The following is a 21,802-nucleotide window of genomic DNA, read 5'->3' as shown; positions in this document are numbered from 1 at the left end:
TGAGCCAAGATCACGCCACTGCACTCCAGCCTGGGTGACAGAGTGAGACTCCGTCTCAAAGGAAAAAAAGAAGACAGGGCAGGGGGCCAGGCGTGGTGGCTCATGCCTGTAATCCCAGCACTTTGAGAAGCTGAGGTGGGTGGATCACAAGGTCAGGAGTTCAAGACCAGCCTGGCCAACATGGTGAAACCCTGTCTCTACTAAAAATACAAAAGTTAGCTGAGTGTGGTGGCGGTGCCTATAATCCCAGCTACTCGGGAGGCTGAGGCAGAGAATTGCTTGAACCCAGGAGGCAGAGGTTGCAGTTAGCTGAGATCGAGACATTGCACTCCAGCCTGGGTGACAGATCGAGACTCCGCCTCAAAAAAAATTAAAATTAAAGATTATAAAAAAGATGGGATTTGCTTGTCCCTCCTTGGGGGAAAAAAAAGCAGGTTTCAGAAAAGAATATGTAGTATTTTGGAGAAAAAATAATATATGTGAATGATAAAATCCCAAAAGCGTATTCACCATAGGAATCTTTTGATTTTCACTTCACAGATTTTATTACTGCCATGCAGTAGGCACTAAGAAACATGAAGTTTTTTTTGTTTTGTTTTGTTTTGTTTTGTTTGAGATGGAGTTTCACTCTTGTTGCCTAGGCTGGAGTGCAATGGCGCGATCTCGGCTCACTGCAACCTCTGCCATCCAGGTTCAAGCAATTCTGCCTCAGCCTCCGAGTAACTGGGATTACAGGTGCCCGCCACCACACCCAGCTAGTTTTTTGTATTTTTAGTAGAGGCAGGGTTTTACCATGTTGGCCACGCTAGTCTTGAACTCCTGACCTCAGGTGATCCACCTGCTTTGGCCTCCCGGAGTGCTGGGATTACAGGCATGAGCCACCACACTCAGCCCACTTCATAAATTGTAGTCATGCTCTAATCTTTTTTTTTTTTTTTTTGAGACGGAGTCTCGCCCTGTAGCCCAGGCTGGAGTGCAGTGGCTCGATCTTGGCTCACTGCAAGCTCCGCCTCCTGGGTTCACTCCATTCTCCTGCCTCAGCCTCCTGAGTAGCTGGGACTACAAGCACCTGCCACCATGCCGGCTAATTTTTTGTATTTTTAGTAGAGATGGGGTTTCACCGTGTTAGCCAGGATGGTCTCGATCTCCTGACCTTGTGATCCACCCACCTCGGCCTCCCAAAGTGCTAGGATTACAGGCGTGAGCCACCGCGCCCGGCGTCATGCTCTAATCTTTTACAGTGAGTCTGTGTGATTTTTTTTTGTCTTTTTTTTTTTTTTTTTTTTTTTTTTTTTCCTGAGACAGAGTCTTGCTCTGTCGCCCAGGCTGGAATGCAGTGGCACGATCTCGACTCACTGCAACCTCTGCCTCCTGGGTTCAAACGATTCTCGTGACTCAGCCTCTTAAGTAGCTGTGATTAAAGGCATGCGCCATCATGCCCAGCTAATTTTTGTAATTTTAGTAGAGATGGGATTTCACCATGTTAGCCAGGCTGGTCTCGAACTCCTGACCTCAAGTAATCCACCTGCCTCAGCCTCCCAAAGTGCTGGGATTGCAGGCATGAGCCACTGTGCCCTGCCATCTGTGTGATTTTTGTGAGCAGAAAAAACTGATCAACAAATATTTGAAAAGGAAACCTTTGGTCTACAAGGAGGAAATGGATACTTTTGCCTTTTTGTTGTTGTAGTTGTTGTTGTTGGAGACAGAGTTTTGCTCTTGTTGCCCAGGCTAGAGTGCAATGGCACGATCTCAGCTCACTGAAACCTATACCTCCTGGGTTCAAGCGATTCTCCTGCCTCAGCCTCCCAAGTAGCTGGGATTAGAGGCACACACCACCACGCCCGGCTACTTTTGTATTTTTAGTAGAGATGGGGTTTCTCCATATTGGTCAGGCTGGTCTCAAACTCCTGACCTCAGGTGATTCACCCGCCTCAGCCTCCCAATGTACTGGGATTACAGGTGTAAGTCACCGCGCCCCACCACTTTTGCCTTTTGATTGGTTTAGTGGATCATAATTATTTTTTTCCTTATAGTCAAAACCCACCTATCTTTGTATGTGTATTTTTTTCCTTCCCTCGAGTTTTCTAAGTTTAGCAAGTCACTCCTGCCAGCGGTTTAAAGAGTGTTAATAAGTGAACTCTCATTACTCCTAGCCCTGCTGGGATTAGACCTGCCATCTCTGAGTGAAATCAAGAGTTTAATGTTGGGCATGGGGTGTGCTGCTCAGTTCTCTCAACAACCCTAGGAGGGAAGGTGTCATTACTACCCCATTTTCCACATGGAGAAACTGAGGTCCAGAGTGGTCTGGTCACTTTTCTAAGGAGAGTCAGCAGACAGTGGCTGGCTTTGAACCCAGGGCTGAATGGCTCCAGGGGCTGTGTCCCTGACCGCTAACCCAGGGGGCTCCAGGCTGACCGCCCCCTCAGCCAACGGCTGAGAGGGGAAAGTTCCTTTTGAAAAGCTGGCGAAATGTCCTGGAAATGTTCAGAGGCAGCCAGAATGGAAAAAGATGCTCAAAGGGAACAGAACTTCTTAAAGGGGTGGAGGCTGCCCTGCCATGGGTGACACGTGGAAAACTTGAGACATGTGACATCCAGGCGGTTAGTGGGAGAATTGGTCATGCTCTTTGGCAAATTGCTCCCTCCTCCTCCCTCCTTCTCCCCGCTCCTCCAAACTCTACCCTGGGAGGGAGCACTTGGGACCACCTCAGAAGAGGCTTGGTGGTGGTGACCCAGTCCTAAATGTCTGCCCAGACTTGCAGACTGCAAAGAGCAGGAGCTCTTCCTTGAGCCTCAGGAGCAGTGGGGTCCACAGAGCCCCTCTAGTCACTGTTTTTAAGCCCCTGGTCTCAGGCTGCCCCTCCCTCAGGCCTCCTGAGCTTAGCCACATCAGCCACACCCTTGGCACAGCCACGGGATGATGGGTGTGATGTGGGCATCCCTCGTGTTGGCATCCTGGACCGATATCCAGGGCACTGCTTTCTCCCCATCCTCCTGCCTCTCCTGATGCCCCTCCTCGAAACTCCTTGGCCCCCATCCTGCCCTCAGAATCACCACCTGTGACTCAGGCACACCAATCCCTGGGCCTCTTCCTCCACTGGGGGACCCACCTGAAGGGCCTGACCCAGCCACGGGAAGAAGGACGAGGAGCGCTCCCAGCTTTGCCCCATTACGCTGCCTGGGCCCCAGGTGGCCAGCGCGTGGGGAGGATGGGCCCACAGGACCAGAGCCCCTGGGGGTGGAATCCCACCAACAGAAACGCACTGAGTCTCCTCCCCGGGAAGATCTGATCATGGGCCAGAGGGCTGAGGACCCTGTGCCACTCACCCTGGCATCCATCCTTCATTCATTCCCTCATTCTCCAACACGCCCTCTTCCGGCACTGGCCATGGGCCTGGCCCTGCCCCAGCCCTGCCTCAGGGGCAGTTGCAACCCAGTTGATAGGAGGAGGTGGAGTGGGAGAGGAGTGGAGAGAGGCCCCTAACTCAGCTCTCAGGCAGTCGGGGCAGGCTTTCTGGAGGAGCTGAAGTCCGGCAGAACCTTGTAGTCAAGTGAATCACCTGGGCTGTGTCCAGAGCCCGACTGAGCTGAGGGCACGATTCACAGGCAGAGGGGGATGGGCATGGAGCAACTTCCCCTTCAGCCTCCCTTCATAAGAACTGGGGGGAAAAGGGTGCTGCTGAGCTCCTACCCCAAGGGAGTGGGGTCAAGAGAGTGTGGCTGGCCAGAGCCGGGCAGATGTGGTTGGGGATGGTGGTGCCAGGCAGGGGCATGCAAGGGAAACAGCTGAATGGATTCCACCAAGAGGGCCAGGGCCCAGCCAGGCCCCGCGGGGTACTGCTCATGCTGCTGGCCCCCGCCTCGCATGTCCCCCAGCCCTTGCATGCTTTTGCCTGTGTTTCCTGCATGTCCTCTGGTGTGACTGCTGGTTTCCCCCGAACCCCCTCCCCAGCTCTGACAAGGAGCATTGCCTGTCCCCAGCCTGACTCAGGAGGCCAACTGGCACCTTGGGCCCTGTCCTCCCCCGATTCCTCCTGGATAGGAATCCGGAGGCTGTCCCCTGCCCGATTCCCCGTCTAGCTGTCCCTCCACGCCTTTAGGAAGGCACGGGGTGGCCCTGAGGATGAGGGAACACCTTGGGAGCTAACGGTCCCAAGGTCTCGACCTAACCAGTCAGTGGGGCAGCCTCATTCCCATGGCCTTTCTCCCACGGGAACCACCCCTTTGCCCTGAAGTTGCCCAGGTAGGCCAGTGAAGAGGGCCTGGAACCAGGAAGACCCTTGAATTGACATTTGGAACCCACACTTGGGGGAAAGGGGTGGCCGTGGCTTGGTGCCATCAGCGTCCTGGGACCCCAGGTCTCTCTTCCCCGCGTCGTGGGCGTTCTGTGTGTGCCTCCCACCCTGCGCCGCGGATCCCTGGACTCGTGGGGTGTGGGTGCTCCCTACCCATGCCCCCTGTGTACGTGGCTTTCTGCCCTCCTGCCCTTCCCCAGCTCCAGCAGTACCCGCGGCTGCGGGAGGAGATGGAGCGCATTGTGACCACCCACATCCGGGAGCGCGAGGGCCGCACCAAGGAGCAGGTGAGCCCTGTGGCACCAGGCCTGGCCGCACCTTCCTTCCCCTCCTGGCCGCCTGCGCCTTCCACTCCTGGCCCTGGGGTCGCTTCCTTCTCGTGTTGTCTCTTCGGTCTCAGTCTTCCTCCCTTTCATACTGACTCTCTGCTTCTCTCTCTTTTTTATTGTAGTAAAATACACATAACATACCACTTTAGCTGTGTTTCAGTGCACAGTTCAGTGGCACTAAGTACATTTGCGTTGTTGCACAGCATCATCCATCCACAGAACTCTTTGTTTTTGAGACAGAGTCTTGCTCTATCGCCCAGGCTGGAGTGCAGTGGTGTGATCTCAGCTCACTGCAACCTCCGCTTCTTGGGTTCAAGCGATTCTCTTGCCTCAACCTCCCGAGTAGCTGGGAGGCTACTGGGAGGTGGCATGTGCCACCATGCCCGGGACATTTTTGTATTTTTAGTACAGACGGGGTTTCACCATGTTGGCCAGGCTGGTTTCAAACTCCTGACCTCAAATGATCCGCCCACCTTGGCCTCCCAAAGTGCTGGGATTATAGACATGAGCCACCGTCTATAGACATGAGCCACACTAACATCCCATTCCCTGCTCCCCCAGCTCCCGGCAGCTACCATTCAACTTCCTGTCTCTATGAATTTGTTTTTTTTGTTTGTTTGTTTGTTTGTTTTGAGACGGAGCCTCGCTGTTGCCCAGGCTGGAGTGCAGTGGCATGAAATCAGTTCACTGCAACCTCTGCTTCCTGAGTTCAAGTGATTCTCCTGCCTGAGCTTCCCAAGTAGCTGGGATTGCAGGCATGTGCCACCATACCCGGCTTATTTTTTATATTTTTGGTAGAGACAGGGTTTCACCATGTTGGCCAGGCTGGTCTCAAACTCCTGATCTTGAGTGATCCACCCGCCTCGGCCTCCCAAAGTACTGGGATTACAGGCGTGAGCCACCGTGCCTGGCCTGTCTCTATGAATTTGACTTTTCTAGGGACCTTATGTAAGTGGAGTCATACAGTATCTGTCACTTAGCATAATGTCTTCCAGGGTCATCCATATTGTAGCATGTGTCAAAAGCTGCTTCCTTTTTAAGACTTAAATAATATTACATTGTATGGATGGACCACACTTGGTTTATCCATGTGGGTTGTTTCTACTTTTGGCCATTGTGCATCACGCTGCTATGAAGATGAGTGTACAAATCCCTATCTGAGTCCCCACTTTCAACCCTTCTGGATATATACCTAAAAGTGGAAGTGCTGGGCCATAGGGTAATTCTATGCTTATTTTTTTGGAGACAGAGTACCGCTCTGTCGCCCCTGCTAGGCTGGAGTACAGTGGCATGATCATGGTTCACTGTAGCCTCGACGTCCCGGGCTCAAGCGATCCTCCGACTTCAGCCTCCTGAGTAGCTGGGGCTACAGGTGCATGCCACTATGCCTGGCTAATTTTAAAATCTTTTGTAGAGACGGGGGTCTCACTATGGTGCCCAGGATGGTCTCAGACTTCTGGGCTCAAGCGATCAGCCTCAGCCTCCCAAAGTGCTGGGATTACAGGCATGAGGCACGGTGCCCAGGCTAGTGTGGCTTTCTTCACTTTCTGGCAGTCTATCCTTGTGGTCCTCTCTTTGGGCCTCTCTGTCTATTTGCTGGTTCTCTGGGTCACATTATACCCCTCATAGCGACCCCCACCTTTTTTGTCATCATTCATCAAATATTCACTCATTTCTTCCTTCAATCACAAACATAGCCACTGAATGCCACCTCTGAGCTGCATGGAGCAGAGGTGAACAGGGCCCATCGTGGCCCTCACGGAGCTCAGAGACGAGTCCTCCTTCCTGATCCATGTCTGCCATGCCCCTGCCTGTCTGTTGTAGGCTCCTCTGGCTCCCATTTCCCATTTCCTGTTTTCACACATCTCTCCATGATGGTGCCATCTCCATTCATTCATGTTTTTGTTGTTGATGTCATATTTTTAAATCCTTATTGATTGCTTTCTAATTACAAACATCATAAATACTCAATAAAAGATTCAATCAGTATTGAAGTGGTTAAATTACAAGGAGATAGCCCTCCATTCACTCTTCCCCACCCCCAGTTCCTCCTGAAAAATAACCATTAGTAACAGTTTGGGACTCCACACAGTGGCTTATACCTGTAATCCCAGCACTTTGGGAGGCCTAGGTGGGAGGATTATATGAGCCCAGGAGTTTGAGACCAGCCAGGGCAACATGGCAAGACATCGTCTCTACAAAAAAATTTAAAAACTAGCTAGGTGAGGCAGCATGCACCTGAATTCCTAGCTACATGGGAGGCTGAGGTGGGAGGATCGCTTGAGCCCCGGAAGCGGAGGCTGCAGTGAGCTGTGATCATGCCACTGCATTCCAGCATGGGCAACACAGCGAGACTCTGCCTCAGTAATACCCCAAAAAGCAAAACAGTTTAGTGTGTCACCTTGCAGGCATTTTCTTACGCAGGTGCACTCACACACAAACACACACAATCCAGATTCCATCTTTATCCTAAACCACGATCCTGCTGTGTGCCTTGCCTTTTTCCTCTGAAGATAATCGTAATATCTAACATCTGTTGAGTATCTCGTCTTCTGTGTCTTCACCAGTTCTAAGAGGAAGAAACTCTACATTTGTGGAATCTGAGGCTGAGGACAGACCCCAAGCTCATAGGAAGCAGTGGGGCTTGGGTCTGAACCTGGCATTCTTTGTCCCATCTGGAAAGTCATTCTTATCACTACTCAATTCCAAATCTGTTCACACTTAATCATTTGCAAGGGTCTTTTTAGGCCAGAACCTGGAGATTATCCTTGTTCTTTTTTTTTTTTTTTTTTTTTTTTTTTTTTTTTGAGATGGAGTCTCGCTCAGTTGCCCAGGCTGGAGTGCAGTGGCTTGATCTCGGCTCACTGCAACCTCTGCCTCCCAGGTTCAAGCCATTCTCCTGCCTTAGCCCCCCAATTAGCTAGGACCACAGGTGCACGCCACCACACCTGGCTAATTTTTGTATTTTTGTAGAGACAGGGTTTCACCATGTTGGCCAGGCTGGTCTTGAACTTGTGACCTCAGGAGATCTGCCTGCCTCTGCCTCCCAAAGTGCTGGGATCACAAGCGTGAGCCGCCCCGCCCGGCCCGTCCTTGTTCTTTTGAACAGCTGCAGGGTGCTTTCTTGTCTAGAGAGTATCATAATCTATTTCACCCTCAGATAGCCACTGGCTTGCTCCCAATTTTTCTCTATTACAAACTGTACTACTTTGAATACTCTGGCTCCTGTATCTTTGCTTACTTGTTGAGTGTATCCGTGAGATATAATTCTGGAAGTGAATATGTGCATTGCTTTTTTTTTTTTTTTTGAAATAGGGTCTCGCTCTGACACCCAGGCTGGAGTGCAGTGGTGCCATTATGGCTCACTGCAACCTCTGCATCCCTGGGTTCCAGTGATCCTCCCATCTCAGCTTCCCAAGTAGCTGGGACCACAGGCGTGCACCACTACACCTGGTTAATTTTTCTATTTTTGGTAGAGACAGGGTTTCTCCATGTTTCCCAAGTTGGTCTTGAATTCCTAGGTTCAAGCGATCCTCCTGCCTCAGCCTCCCAAAGTGCTGGGATTATGGGCATGAGCCACCACACCCAGCCCTGTGCATTTTAATGTTTGTTAAATATTGCCAAATTGCCCTACAAGAAGGTGATAACTGATTTACACTTCCATCAACAATATATGAGAGAGCTCATTTCCCAACACTTGTGCCATGCTGATCATTGAAAAAACCTCTTTTTGTTTGTTTGTGACGAAGTTTCGCTCTTGTTGCCCAGGCTGGAGTGCAGTGGCACCATCTCAGCTCACTGCAGCCTCCACCTCCTGGGTTCAAGTGATTCCCCTGCCTCAGCCTCCCAAGTAGCTGGGATTACAGGCATGTGCCACCATGCCCAACTAATTTTGTATTTTTAGTAGAGACGGGATTTCTCCACGTTGGCCAGGCTGATCTCAAACTCCCGACCTCAGGTGATCTGCCCACCTTGGCCTCCCAAAGTGCTGGGATTACAGGTGTGAGCCACCACACCTGGCTAAAAGCCTCATTTTTTTTTTTTTTTTTTTTTTTTTTTTTTTTTTTTTTTTTTTTTTGAGACGGAGTCTCGCTCTGTCACCCAGGCTGGAGTGCAGTGGCCGGATCTCAGCTCACTGCAAGCTCCGCCTCCCGGGTTCCCGCCATTCTCCTGCCTCAGCCTCCCGAGTAGCTGGGACCACAGGCGCCGCCACCTCGCCCGGCTAATTTTTTGTGTTTTTAGTAGAGACGGGGTTTTGCCGTGTTAGCCAGGATGGTCTCGATCTCCTGACCTTGTGATCCGCCCATCTCGGCCTCCCAAAGTAAAAGCCTCATTTTTAACTTACATTTCTTTATTAATGAGGGTAAGGATTTTTTACACATCCTTAGTGGTTGTATGCATTTCTTCTGTGAATTATTCACCATGTTCTTGACTATTTTGATTTGTGATTTTCTTTCTTTCTTTCATCCTCTTCTCTCTTATTTTCTTTTCTTTTCTCTCAGGTTTTGCTCTGTCTTCTAGGCTTGAGTGCAGTGGTGCAATCTTGGCTCACTGCAGCCTCAACTTCCTGGGCTCAATCAATCCTCCCGCCTTAGCCTCCCAAGCAGCTGGGACTACAGGCACATGCCACTACGCCTGGCTAACTTTTGTGTTTTTTGGTAGAGACAGGTCTCCCTATGTTGCCCAGGCTGGTCTTGAACTCCTAGGCTCAAGCAGTCCTCCCACTTCTACCTCCCAAAGTGCCGGGATTACAGGTGTGAGTCACCACGCTTAGCTTTTGTCTTTCACTGATGGTAGGGACTATATTCATTATGGATACTAACCTTCTATATGTGCTGCAAGTATTTTTCTCCCCGCTTGCCCTGCGTTTTAAAACTTTGTGGTGTCTTTTCCGCTTGCCCACCAACTTACGTATCCTTGAAGGTCATGCTTCTCATCGATATCGAGCTGGCTTACATGAACACCAACCATGAGGACTTCATAGGCTTTGCCAAGTGAGTGCTCTCCCTGGGCAAAAAGTGAGTGCTCCCTGGGCAGAGAAGGTAATAACGTGTGTGTATGTGTGTGTATGTGTGTGTGTGTATGTGTGTGTGTATATGTGTGTGTGTGTGTGAGTGTGTGTAGAGCCCAGGTCTGCTAGGTTAACGCTCTGGGTCCTGTGCCCACTAAGCAGTGGGCAGTAGAGTTGGGCCTCTTGAAAGGAGAAATTCTGAGACTCCTCCCCTCCCTCCCATTAGTGCTCAGCAGAGGAGTAACCAGATGAACAAGAAGAAGACTTCAGGGAACCAGGTGAGTGGGCCCCAGCACCCCAGACCGAGGGATGGAGGGTGCCGGACGGACGCCAGACTCTGAGAGCTCCTCCCCTGAGGGGAAGAGTCCCAAGGGGGCCAGGGACCTGTCAGCTGCCAGCCACAAGCCTCCCACTCTGCCTCAGTAACCCTCTCTCCTCTCTCCCCGATGCCTCTCGTGGTTGCTATGGTTACCTCTTTGCAGGATGAGATTCTGGTGAGTACCAGGACTGGGGCTCTCGGCTTGTGTAGTGAGGGGGCGGAGGGTCCATTGGCAGTGGGAATCTGCAGTGGGTAGGAGGGCACCCTTTGGCTGAAGCTGCTTGTACACACCAGCCCCTGGCATTTCACACCTGCCCTCAGACCAGAGGCAGGCCCAGCCGCATCCACCCGTTCATCTGTGTGCACCAGCCAAGCACCTACGTCAGGCAAAACTAGACCGTGTGGGGCTGGGTGGGTGAGAAGGCCGGGCCTGGCATGGAGTAGGTGCTCCTTAAACATCTGTTGGATGGATGGATGCACGTGAGTGAGACACGTTTTTAAGAAGCTGACAACCATCGCCTCCGGACTTGAATGAAGAGACGAATGAGAAGTCAAGAGAAGTTAAGAAATCACTGCTCACCTGGCCTCCTGCTCTCTGTCCTTAGATGTCTGCGGAAACATCCCTGGTCCGAAGCGCTTGCTCAGTTGTACACATGAGCCCGAGGGTCCTCAGCTTTTCTTTCCATAGGTTCCAGAGGCCGTAGTTTCTTTGTAAGACTCTAGGTGTTTATGTGATTATTGGCTTAATGTCTATTTCCTTCCCAGGCCCCACAAGGGGAGGGCTGAGTCTGTCCCATTTATCATTAAATCCTCAGCTCAAGCCCCGTGCCTGGCACGCAGTAGGTGCTCAACAGAATGAAGGGAGGAATGAACATAGTATCAGGACAATTCAATTCGGCCAACATTAGCTGTTGCCTACACGGTGCTGGCCCCTGGGCGGGACGTGGAGACCTGGGCCTGCTGGTAGGGCCCAGCTAAGGCCCCCGAGAGCTCCATGCAGGGTAGGGATTGGGAGAGCAGGAAGTCCCTGGTGCGGGGCTGCAGAGAGGGCTTAGGACGAGGAGAGAGGAGTTCAGGGTTGGGTGTGGCCAAAGGGGAGGACAAAGACTACAGGTTAGGGTGGGGAGCAGGTGGCAAGATCTGCTGGTCACATCCTGGGACAGTGGACCCAATTCCAGAGACGGTGACAAGACCCTGTGGGAATCCTCGCCTGATTGGAAAGGGGTGAGAGAGGCAGCTGGTGGCCTCCCCTCAGCTCAACTGCTGCTGGGCTGTGCAGCTTGGGTTCTCAGCCAGGTTCTCAGGGAAGCCAGAGAGGCATAAGGAGGGCTCCAGAAGCAAGCCTGGCCCCAGAGGGCTTTGCCACCAGCCCCAGGCCTCCTTGGGTCTTCTCTGGATGCCCAAGAGAAGAATCTGGGGAGGTCAGGGTCCAGGAGGGAGCAGAAGAAATTCCCTCATCCTCTTGGTCTGATCCATGGCCAGCACGTGGCCGGTGACCCTACCCCCGACGTAGAATCCACAGGACCTGGACTGTGGCCATGGCTCCGGACAGTCCTGGGGACAGCTGCTTCCTGCCATGAAAAGGGACTAGCTTGTTACTCTGGGCACTTCGTGGCGCAGCCCTTGCCCCTGGGGACCTGGAGCCAAAGACCCTTAGAACCATACTATCATAGCTTTTATTTATTCATACTACAAATATGTATTGATCACTTACTATCTGCCAGGCCTTCTGCAAGGTGCTGGGATGTACTAGTGACCAAGAGTTCACGATTTAGCAGGGGAGGCTACATCGACAGATAATCACACACACGCATGCAGAGAAGTTAATTAAAAATCGAAATCATGTTACAGAAGTCAACTTCAGGGAGTGATCAAAGATTATTATAGGAATCCTGATTTATACTGGGGGCCAGGAAGGGCCTGCCTGAGAATGTGAATTCTCAGCTGATACCTGAAGGCTGAGTAGGAATTTGCCAGGCAAAAAGGAAGAAGTGCTTTCTAGGCAGAGGCAGCAGCAGCATGTGTAAAGTCAGAAACACATCTCAGAACAGATGAGACCTTAAGCTTCCAAGACTCACAGTTGGCTTGCCCAATCGCCCCCATTAACTGTGCTTGCATACTCCTAGTGATGACAGGGAGCTCATCCCCTACCCAGGCCTCCAGTCCCTTACTCGGCCAGGTCTGCCTGTCAAAGGCTCTTTATCCTGAGCTGATCTCTGTCTTCCTCTGTTTTCCACTCTGTTCACTTGTGGTTCAAACCAAGGCAGGTCTGGCCCCCACCCTCGCTGACTGCCAGGCCTCCGAGAGCTGGGGGAGGGGTGGGGTTCCGAATGCCTCTCTTTGCCTACCCCATCCCCCACAGGGAGGCTCAGGCCCTGTCCGCTGACCTCCTGCCCCATCACCCTCCAGGTCATCCGCAAGGGCTGGCTGACTATCAATAATATTGGCATCATGAAAGGGGGCTCCAAGGAGTACTGGTTTGTGCTGACCGCTGAGAATCTGTCCTGGTACAAGGATGATGAGGTGAGTCAAGGGCCACTAGTCATCAAGGGGCTGGGCTGGTGGCCAGAGTCAGGCTCAGACCCTCCTATTGGCTTGGAGTGGGCTGGACCATGGAATAGGGTTTTAAAATGTCTCATCAAAGATCCGTGGGCAGGCCGGGCATGGTGGCTCACACCTGTAATCCCAGCACTTTGGGAGGCCGAGGCGGGTGGATCACCTAAGGTCAGGAGTCTGAGCCCAGCCTGGCCAAAATGGTGAAACCCCGTCTCTACTAAAAATACAAAAATTAGCCTGGCATGTTGGCAGGCGCCTGTAATCCCAGCTACTAGGGAGGCTGAGACACAAGAATGCCTTCAACCCGGGAGGCGGAGTTTGCAGTGAGCCGAGATCGCACCATTGCACTCCAGCCTGGGCAACAGAGCGAGACTCCGTCTCAATAAAAAAGGATCCACGGGTGGAGTTGGGATGCAAGGGTCCAAGGCAGGTGACCCTGGGGGTTCAGGGGGAGGCACCCTCTCACCTAGGTTGGAAGAAGAAGATGGCTTAGCAGGACTGAGGAGCCTGGGGCTAAGTGCCCTGGGGAGGGTGGGCAGGGGCCTTGGGTGCCCCTCCCTGACCCTGCGGCCCAGCGGCCTTCCTGTTTTCCCGCTGCAGGGCGTGCCGCCTCCTCTGTGGCCCCCACAGGCCCATGACACACACGAGTCCAGCTGCCAGACACCCGGTTAACCCCTGCACCCCAGTCCCCTAGACCCCTGCAGTCCAAGGGAAATGCGCAGAGTGCCCCCAGGCTGAGGGGCAAGGAGTGTGGGGGCCCTGCCGAGTTGCCACAAAAAAACCCTCCCCGCCCACTAGGGTGCACAGAAGCCCCTGCCACCTCCTTCCCCTGTTGCTGGTCTCCTTTAAGAATGAGTCTATTTGGCTTTCACATCTGGATTCCAGAGGTGACCAGAGAGAATGGGGAGGGCTGGGGGTGGGCTTGTGGTAATGAACTCCAGCTGGCCAAGGAGTGGGGGAAGGGACCCTCTTCTTCCTGAGGGGCTGTTGGAGGCTACAGCACCCTCAATGGGGGAGCGGGGCTCTGGGTGGGGCCTGTGATTTTGGCCTCCAAGCCCCCTCCCAGGTCCCTGTCTCCTCCAAGTTTGTCCTGGGCAGGGGCCCCAACTCTCCACCTTGGGAGGGGCCCTCTGTCGTCACTGGCGGGGGCGCCAAGCCATCTGGACCTCATTACCCCAACCCTGGCCTCCCCCAGCATGGGAGCCCCTGGAAGGGATGGAGTGTGCGGTGGCGTGGGGTGCGGGTAGGGGGCGGCTTCCTGCCGGTCACTCTGCAGGCTGCCTAGATGCCCCCATGGGTTTGGGGTCTCCCATGTTGAGGCTCCTTACACAGGGCCAGGGAGACCATGTGAGCTGGGGCTGAGGGCCTGAGACCTGGCGATACTGTGGGGGAGGGGCGCATGCCACTGAGGGGGTCCCCTGTCCTTGTGCCTGAGCCTGTAGGTCTTTCTGGAGATTTTGTGTACATCTGAGTTAAGTCGTATTCGAAAACAGCTCTGAGAATCGTATGTGGGGAGGTGGCAGTGGGCTGTGGGCTGTGGGTGCTGGGAGGCAGGGTGTGTGTGTGTGTGGGGGGGCTTGTGGGTCTGGTGTGTGGGTGTTTTTTAGGAGTGTGACTGGGGTATAAGCATCTAGGTGTGTTTGGAATATGTGGTCTGCATTTGCATCTGGGGGTGAAATCTGTGTACCTGCGGAGTGACTCTGGGCACGTGCCTGTACTTGGGATGTAAATGCAGGTGTGTGTGGGGAGGGGGCTCCGGAGGGACGGTGTGAGTATGGGGTGTTTGAGAATCTGTGTATGTCTTTGGGATGTGAGAATGGGGGGAGTGTTCCAGTCGTGAGGGTGTGTATGGGTGTGTGTGCATGCACTTGTGTGTGTCTGTTTGGGACATGGGTGTGAGATTGAAAGTATGGGGGTGCTCATGTATGTGAGTTCTGGAGCTGTATCAAGGTGCGTGTATGTTGAATGTGAGTGGATTTTTGCACTAGGACCACTGGGGATGTGGAGGTGGTCCAGGCTGGTGGGAGAGTGGTCTGTACTTCTCTACCCAGCCGCCAGCCCTCAGGTTTTTGGGTGAGGGAGGCTCTTTGGGCAGACCGGCAGCTGCCCACATCCGCAGTCCCCATTGACCCCCCCATCCTTTCAGTCTTCCTCGGCCACCCTTCCCCCATCACCGCTACCCCCCACCAGTCCCACAGCAGGGTGGCAACCCCATCCCTCTGTGCCTCCTCCCAGCCCACCCTGTGCCCCAACGCCCTGGCTCCAGGCTCCGGTTCTGGGATGGCAGGCAGGGGTCGGTCCAGCTCTCCAGTGGCGGCGGCGCCGAGGGTCTAACCCAGCCCAGCCTAACCAATGTGCAGACTACTGTACAATTTGGGAGTCCTGAACAGATAGTCTAAACACTGGGTAGACGGAGTGGAGGTGTCCTCTGGTCCATCCAGGCAGCAGTGTCTGTCCATCCGGTGGGCGCTTCAGCCCCATCCCCTGGAGATCCAAGAACCCCCCAACCCCAGCCTGTGTCCCCCCAGCCCCAGACCAGCCAGCCCGTGGTCCCCTCTCTGCTCCCAACTCCCCTTCTGCCTCCTTTGACGTGGCAGGGGTGAGCGGGAGCTGGGGCTGAGAAGGAGGGGCCTGAGGAGGGGGCCGGCCGGCAGGAAGGGAGGGGTGGGGGGAGGAGGCCGCTCCTACCTAGTGTCCAACCCCGAAGCGCAGGCCGGGTGGCGGCGGGGCCTCTCTCGAACGGTTCCAGATGTTCCCTGGCCGTGTGTGCAACTTCCTCCTCTCCTCCCCCGGCCGCCCTCTGGGGCTCCCGGCCACCCGCCTGGCATAAAGAGGGCTTTATGTGGCTGCATGGGCCAGGGGGGCGTGGGGGGCAGAGAGGGGTGGGCAGGATGACGCCAAGACAGGGGAGCAAGGTCCCCCTAAACCCAGCCCCCTACCTGAGACCCTAGGCAAGGCTCATGCCCAAGCTCTTTGAGTCCCCGAGGCCCACACAGACGACCCCCGTGAGCAAGTAGGGCATGGGTGACAAAAACCCCTCCCCTCTCCCAGAGCCCCATCCTGGGGTGTCTCCTCCCCAGATCCCTGAACCCCTCTCCTGGGACACAGCAGCCTACATACACACGTGCCCACACCAAGCATACACATGGGCCTAGCAACCTACACGCCTGTGCGCAGATACACATAACTCCTCCTAGACAGTTCTAGATAAACCAAACACACAGCCCATTGTACCACAGTGTGCAGGTAAGATGTGCACCCCAGTGTAAGCGTGTGGTATAAGCTTGTGCATGGCTGTGCAAACGTAGTAGCCTTGCACAATTGCCACACACATCCACAAAGTGTGCACACATCCACACTGAGATGCAGACACGCTCACACTGACACGTGGTTCATGCTGGGCACCTCCCCAGATACACATGTGCACACACACAATAGGTAATATGTACTTGGGCTTGCATGTGTTGGCACAAACACACAACTACACACATGTTGCACACACAGGCACACCATCTCCAGGCTTGTGCTGGCTGCCTTATTGCTAACACATGGGGAGCTTGGGGGAGTGGGCTGAGCCAGCCCTTTGAAGCCGCCGGGGCTGGTGGCCCCCCTTCCTGGTCTCTGCAGTCAGGAAATGAAGTCAGAGGCGGCCAGGCCGGGGGCGAGAGAGGCCTGAGTGTGCGGTCCCTGCCTGAGGCCGGCCTGGCTTGTATCCAGGACTTGCCTGGGGAGGGACTGTGGGAGCCTCCCACACTCTCACCTCCCCACCCCTCACCAGCCTCCTGGCCTCCGGCATAGATGCAGAGCTGGTGGGACCAGCTGGAACGCCACTGGGGGCCGGTGGTGCCCAGGAGGCCTACGGTCCTGTGGCCAGGATTTTATCTAGCTGCACCTTCACAGTGGGAGGGGGCTGATGCTTAGAAGCCCTGGGCCAGTCAAGGGGACTCTTAGGGAGTGAGGTGTGGCAGAGAACAGTGCCAACCTCACTCATTGCTCCTACCACCACCCACAGGAGAAAGAGAAGAAATACATGCTGTCTGTGGACAACCTCAAGCTGCGGGACGTGGAGAAGGGCTTCATGTCGAGCAAGCACATCTTTGCCCTCTTTAACACGGAACAGAGGTGCCTGCCTGCCCCTGGCTGTAGCTGCTGCAGCCCCAAAACCACCCGCGCTGAGTAGAAGCTGGGTACAGGGATCCAGGGAGGAGAGGAACCTGCCCCAGGCCCCACAGCAAGCAATCCACTGACAGATGCTTACTGAGTTCCTGCTCTGAGCTAGACATCATGTCAAGATCTCCCATCCCCTCCCCTTCCCTTCCCTCCTCCTTCCCTCCCTCCTTTCCTTCCTCCCTTCCTTCCTTCCATCCTCCCTCCTTTCCTCCCTCCCTTTTTTCTTCCCTCCTTCCTCCCTCCCTTCCTCCCTTCCTCTCCCCTTCCCTCCCTCCCTATCCCTTCCTCCCTTCCAGTCTCCCCTTCCCTCCCTCCCTCTATCCCTTCCTCCCTTCCATTGTCACTGGTATAGTGCATGCTCTTCGTGCACTATACTCTGCCAGGCACTGGAGCCAAAGGGCCCTAGTCAGGCCTGGTCCTCTTCTCCTGCTCACTTTCCTATAGGGTGGTGGCAGTACCAGGCCTCTTCCTTCCTGAGCCAAGGCTGACTCTAGCGGGCCCTCTGCTACTCAGAGATGAGGGTTCAGTCCAGTTGCCATCAGAGGGGTCCTCAGAGAGCCACAGAGGAAGCTGGTGGGGTCTGGGCCCCAAGCTAGAGACTTCACTGAGTATGGTTGTCCCCTTATCAAAGGTCCAGTCCCCTTCTAAGCATTTTGCCACTCACTTCACTGAATCCTCAGTGACCGGAGGCGGCAGGAATTCTTATTAACCCATCTTCCCAATGAGGAAACTGAGGCTGAGAGAGAGGAAGGGACTTGCACAGGTCACACAGCTGGGAAATGAGCTGGCCTCAGGCATGGTGACCCCAAAGTCTGGGCATGCCCTTAACCCCCAGGGAGGGTGGGGCTTTGCCCATCTGCCCTCACCATCCGCCCTGTCTTGCAGGAATGTCTATAAGGATTATCGGCAGCTGGAGCTGGCCTGTGAGACACAGGAGGAGGTGGACAGCTGGAAGGCCTCCTTCCTGAGGGCTGGCGTATACCCTGAGCGTGTTGGGGTGAGTGGCAGGGCAAGGAGAGGAGGGGCAAGCATGATCCTAGGGCCCCTGGGGCACCATCCTCAGTGATGCCAAGTCACGTCATGTTTCCGAGCCCTTATTTGGCTCAGAAATAATAGGAATCCTTCCCCCTACCCACTCTGGGGGTGGGAACAGAGATAAGTCTCCTGGTCCTCCCATCCTTCTCCAGTGGCAGTTTCACGTCTCTGTCTCTGTTGCAGATGGCATTTCTATATTCCCCTTTCTATGATGGTGGTTTCTTGTGACTGCCTTCTCTTTCCTCCCCTATTTCACTGTGGCAATGTCTAGAGTAGCCTGAGAGTTGGGGTGCAGTGTCCCCAGGTTCACTCAATCTCTCCCCTTTTCCTCTCTGTATGTTTCCTTCGGCTGTGCTCCCTGGTGGTGGCGGTGGTGACAATGTTGGTGTGTGGGCCTCCCAGGACAAAGAGAAAGTGAGTATGCCCTTCTCTTGCCTCCTGTCAGGCATCTGCAGCCTGGCACCAGCTCCAGCCAGGTTTTCAAGCAAGGGACCAGGAGATGTTCTTTTCTAATTTCTGGACTGGGGCCAGGCGCAGTGGCTTGCGCCTGTAAACCCAACACTTTGGGAGGCCGAGGTGGGCCGATCATGAGGTCAGGAGTTCGAGACCAGCCTGGCAACACGGTGAAACTCCATCTCTACTAAAAATAACAAAAGTTAGCCAGGCATGGTGGTGCGCACCTGTAATCCCAGCTACTCAGGAGGCTGAGGCAGGACAATCGCTTGAACCCGGGAGGCAGAGGATGCAATGAACCAAGACAGCACCACTGCCCTCCAGCCTGGGCGACAGAGCAAGACTCTCTCAAAATAATAATAATAATAATTTCTGGATTGGGAAATTGAGGCAAATTCTAGGCACTAGAGTCAGAACCAAGACAAGGCTGAATCAGGGGAGTCTAGGGTCCTGAGAGGCACAGGGATGGAGAGCCTGGTGTGTGTTCAGGCCAGTTGCTTCTCTCTGTGCCTCAATGTTCTGGGTACCTTTGGAGGGGCTGAGATCCTGGCGATGCCTGGAGCCTGGCTGCGTGGCCTGGCCACCCTGATGCCCTTGTGTTCTCCATGGCAGGCCAGTGAGACCGAGGAGAATGGCTCCGACAGCTTCATGCATTCCATGGACCCACAGCTGGAACGGCAAGTGGAGACCATCCGGAATCTTGTGGACTCGTACATGGCCATTGTCAACAAGACCGTGCGGGACCTCATGCCCAAAACCATCATGCACCTCATGATTAACAATGTGCGTGCTCCGCCGCATGGGGGCAGGGAAGTCCTGTGGCACTGGGGACGCAGGTGGCCATGTTGGCCTGGGGGAGATGCCAACCAGCCCTGTGGGACCAGGTCCAGGGAGGGAGGCACGGTCCAGACCAGAGCTGTCCGATAGAAATATAATGAGGGTCTGAGCACAGTGGCTCACACCTGGAATCCCAGCACTGTGGGAGGTCAAGGCAGGCGGAACACTTGAGGTCAGGGGTTCAAGACCAGCCTGGCCAACATGGTGAAACCCCGTCTCTACTAAAAATAGAAAAATTAGCTAGGTGTGGTAGCGTGAGCCTGTAATCACAGCTACTTGGGAGGCTGAGACAGGAGAATCACTTGAACCCGGGAGGTGGAGGTTGCAGTGGGCGGAGGTTGCAGTGAGCTGAGATCCTGCCACTGTACTCCAGCCTGGCCGACAGAGCGAGATTCCATCTCAAAAAAAAGAAAAAAGAAAAAAGAGAAAAGAAAGAAATATAATGAGGGGCTGGGCATGGTGGCTCATAACTGTAATCTCAGCACTTTGGGAGGCCAAGGCAGGAGGATCACTTGAGCCCAGGAGTTCAAGACCACCTTGGGCAACACAGTGAGACCTCGTCTCTACACAGAAATTTTAAAGAATAGCTGGGGTTGGCTGGGCGCGGCGGCTCATGCCTGTAATCCCAGCACTTTGAGAGGCCAAGGTGGGCGGATCACCTGAGGTTGGAAGTTTGAGACCAGCCTGACCAACATGGAGAAACTCCGTCTCTATTAAAAATACAAAATTAGCCGGTCGCGGTGGTGCATGCCTGTAATCCCAGCTACTCGGGAGGCTGAGGCAGGAGAATTGCTTGAACCCGGGAGGTGGAGGTTGCGGTGAGCCAAGATTGTGCCATTGCACTCCAGCCTGGGCAACAAGAGCAAAACTCCCTCTCAAAAAAAAAAAAAAAAAAAAAAAAAAATATATATATATATATATATATATATAAAGAAAAGCTGGGGTTGGTGGTAGCACGTGCCTGTAGTCCTAGCTACTGGAGAGGCTGACATTGGAAGATAACTTTGAGCCCAGGAGGTTGAGGCTACAGTGAGTTGTAATCTTGCCACTGTATTCCAGCCTGGCGACAGAGCGAGACCCTATCTCAAAAAAAAAAAAACAAAAACAAAGAAAATCAAAACAAAAACTGAGTAGACAAGTGTTCTGGTGGCGTGATAGGTCCTAAGTCCCCTCCCGGATCTGTGACCTTAGTCAGGTGACTTTTCCTGTGGACCTCAGTGTCCTCATCTGAGCGAGAAAAGCGCGGTGGGGAGGCGAATCTTCCAGTCTACGCAGTGTAGGAGCCGCGTGGGAAAAGCCATACCAGCTCACAGTCCCGTGGGGGGCCGTGGGAGCCGGCCGGGTGGGGCGGCCAGGGCGGCACAGGCATCAAGTCCCCACCTCCTTCCCTCTTTGCCTACTCGCAGACCAAGGAGTTCATCTTCTCGGAGCTGCTGGCCAACCTGTACTCGTGTGGGGACCAGAACACGCTGATGGAGGAGTCGGCGGAGCAGGCACAGCGGCGCGATGAGATGCTGCGCATGTACCACGCGCTGAAGGAGGCGCTCAGCATCATCGGCGACATCAATACGACCACCGTCAGCACGCCCATGCCCCCGCCCGTGGACGACTCCTGGCTGCAGGTGCAGAGCGTACCGGCCGGACGCAGGTACCAGGGCCGGCCCCCACGGCCCCAAAGCCCCCCAGCCCGGGGCCCACGGGAGGAGTGCCGGGACCGGGCAGTGGCGCGCCCGCGTCACCGGGCGGCTCCCACCTGGAGCGAGGGGCGGAGCTTAGAGAGGGCGGGGCTTGCCGCGGGGCGGGGCTTGCCGTGGAGAGCTGGCTGCGAGGCGGGGTGGAGCTGGGACGTTGGCGCCGCTGGGGGCGGGGCTTAAGCTCCGGCGACCGCCTCGGGGCACGGCAGGGAGGGGCTTTGCGTGCATGGGCGTGGCAAGCACTGGGCTGGGGCGGGGCCTCAGTGTGGGCGGAGCCGCTCATCTCGCCTCTCCTTGTTTCTCGCTGCCTGTCGCCCTCAGGTCGCCCACGTCCAGCCCCACGCCGCAGCGCCGAGCCCCCGCCGTGCCCCCAGCCCGGCCCGGGTCGCGGGGCCCTGCTCCTGGGCCTCCGCCTGCTGGGTCCGCCCTGGGGGGGGCGCCCCCCGTGCCCTCCAGGCCGGGGGCTTCCCCTGACCCTTTCGGCCCTCCCCCTCAGGTGCCCTCGCGCCCCAACCGCGCCCCGCCCGGGGTCCCCAGGTGAGTAGGGGCTGAATGCGGCTGGAGAGGCTGCCGGACGGGCGTGGCCGGGAGGGAAATGGGGCTGGATTCCAGAGCATCGGACCCGGCCGCCAGAACCGGCCGTTTCCATCCCAGGCAATCGGACTCTGGGTGCCGGAGCCACGCCACGTGTGGCCGAGGGCTGGCGGAGCCTGCCCCCGAGGGAGCGCTGAGTCCCGGAGGTGGTCGTTTCTGGGGAGGGGGCTGTGGGGCTCGTCCCACCTGCCCCCTTCTTTCCAGCACTTGCATGGCGCTTCCCTCTATTTTCACTCTTGGCGGCCGCCCACACGTTGCATTCCTCCTCCTTTCTTCTTGCTGTCCTCCATCCTCCATTCCGTCCAATTCCTCTCCCAGCCCCTACGGAGCCTACCTTAGGTCTGAGTCTGAACCCCTATCTGCTCTGGGTGTGTGGATTTCCTTCAGCTACCCTGATGTCCCCATTTCCCAGTCCTGACTCCTTTGAGCCATCCCAGGGGGTGTCCAGCCACTGGCCCAGAGGAGCAGAGGCCAGGCTGTGACTGTGTGACTAGAGAGGTGTGTGATGTG

At 55.0% G+C, this 21,802-nt stretch overlaps 1 protein-coding gene across 1 annotated transcript in view; it reads left to right on the top strand.

Annotated features, from left to right (window-relative positions):
• DNM1 (dynamin 1) overlaps positions 1 to 21,802 on the top strand; it is a 158,627-nt gene that overhangs the window by 132,815 nt on the left and 4,010 nt on the right. Inside the window, 11 exon segments of the mRNA XM_050760507.1 lie at positions 4,495 to 4,581; positions 9,547 to 9,617; positions 9,861 to 9,912; positions 10,117 to 10,128; positions 12,363 to 12,476; positions 16,522 to 16,631; positions 17,565 to 17,676; positions 18,117 to 18,128; positions 18,780 to 18,950; positions 20,411 to 20,652; positions 21,020 to 21,235. Coding sequence (XP_050616464.1) covers positions 4,495 to 4,581; positions 9,547 to 9,617; positions 9,861 to 9,912; positions 10,117 to 10,128; positions 12,363 to 12,476; positions 16,522 to 16,631; positions 17,565 to 17,676; positions 18,117 to 18,128; positions 18,780 to 18,950; positions 20,411 to 20,652; positions 21,020 to 21,235 — 1,199 coding nt within the window.

Source organism: Macaca thibetana, chromosome 15 (assembly GCF_024542745.1).
Source record: "Macaca thibetana thibetana isolate TM-01 chromosome 15, ASM2454274v1, whole genome shotgun sequence".
In the NCBI taxonomy this organism is placed as follows: domain Eukaryota; kingdom Metazoa; phylum Chordata; class Mammalia; order Primates; family Cercopithecidae; genus Macaca; species Macaca thibetana.
This window is presented reverse-complemented; position numbering and strand designations above follow the sequence as displayed.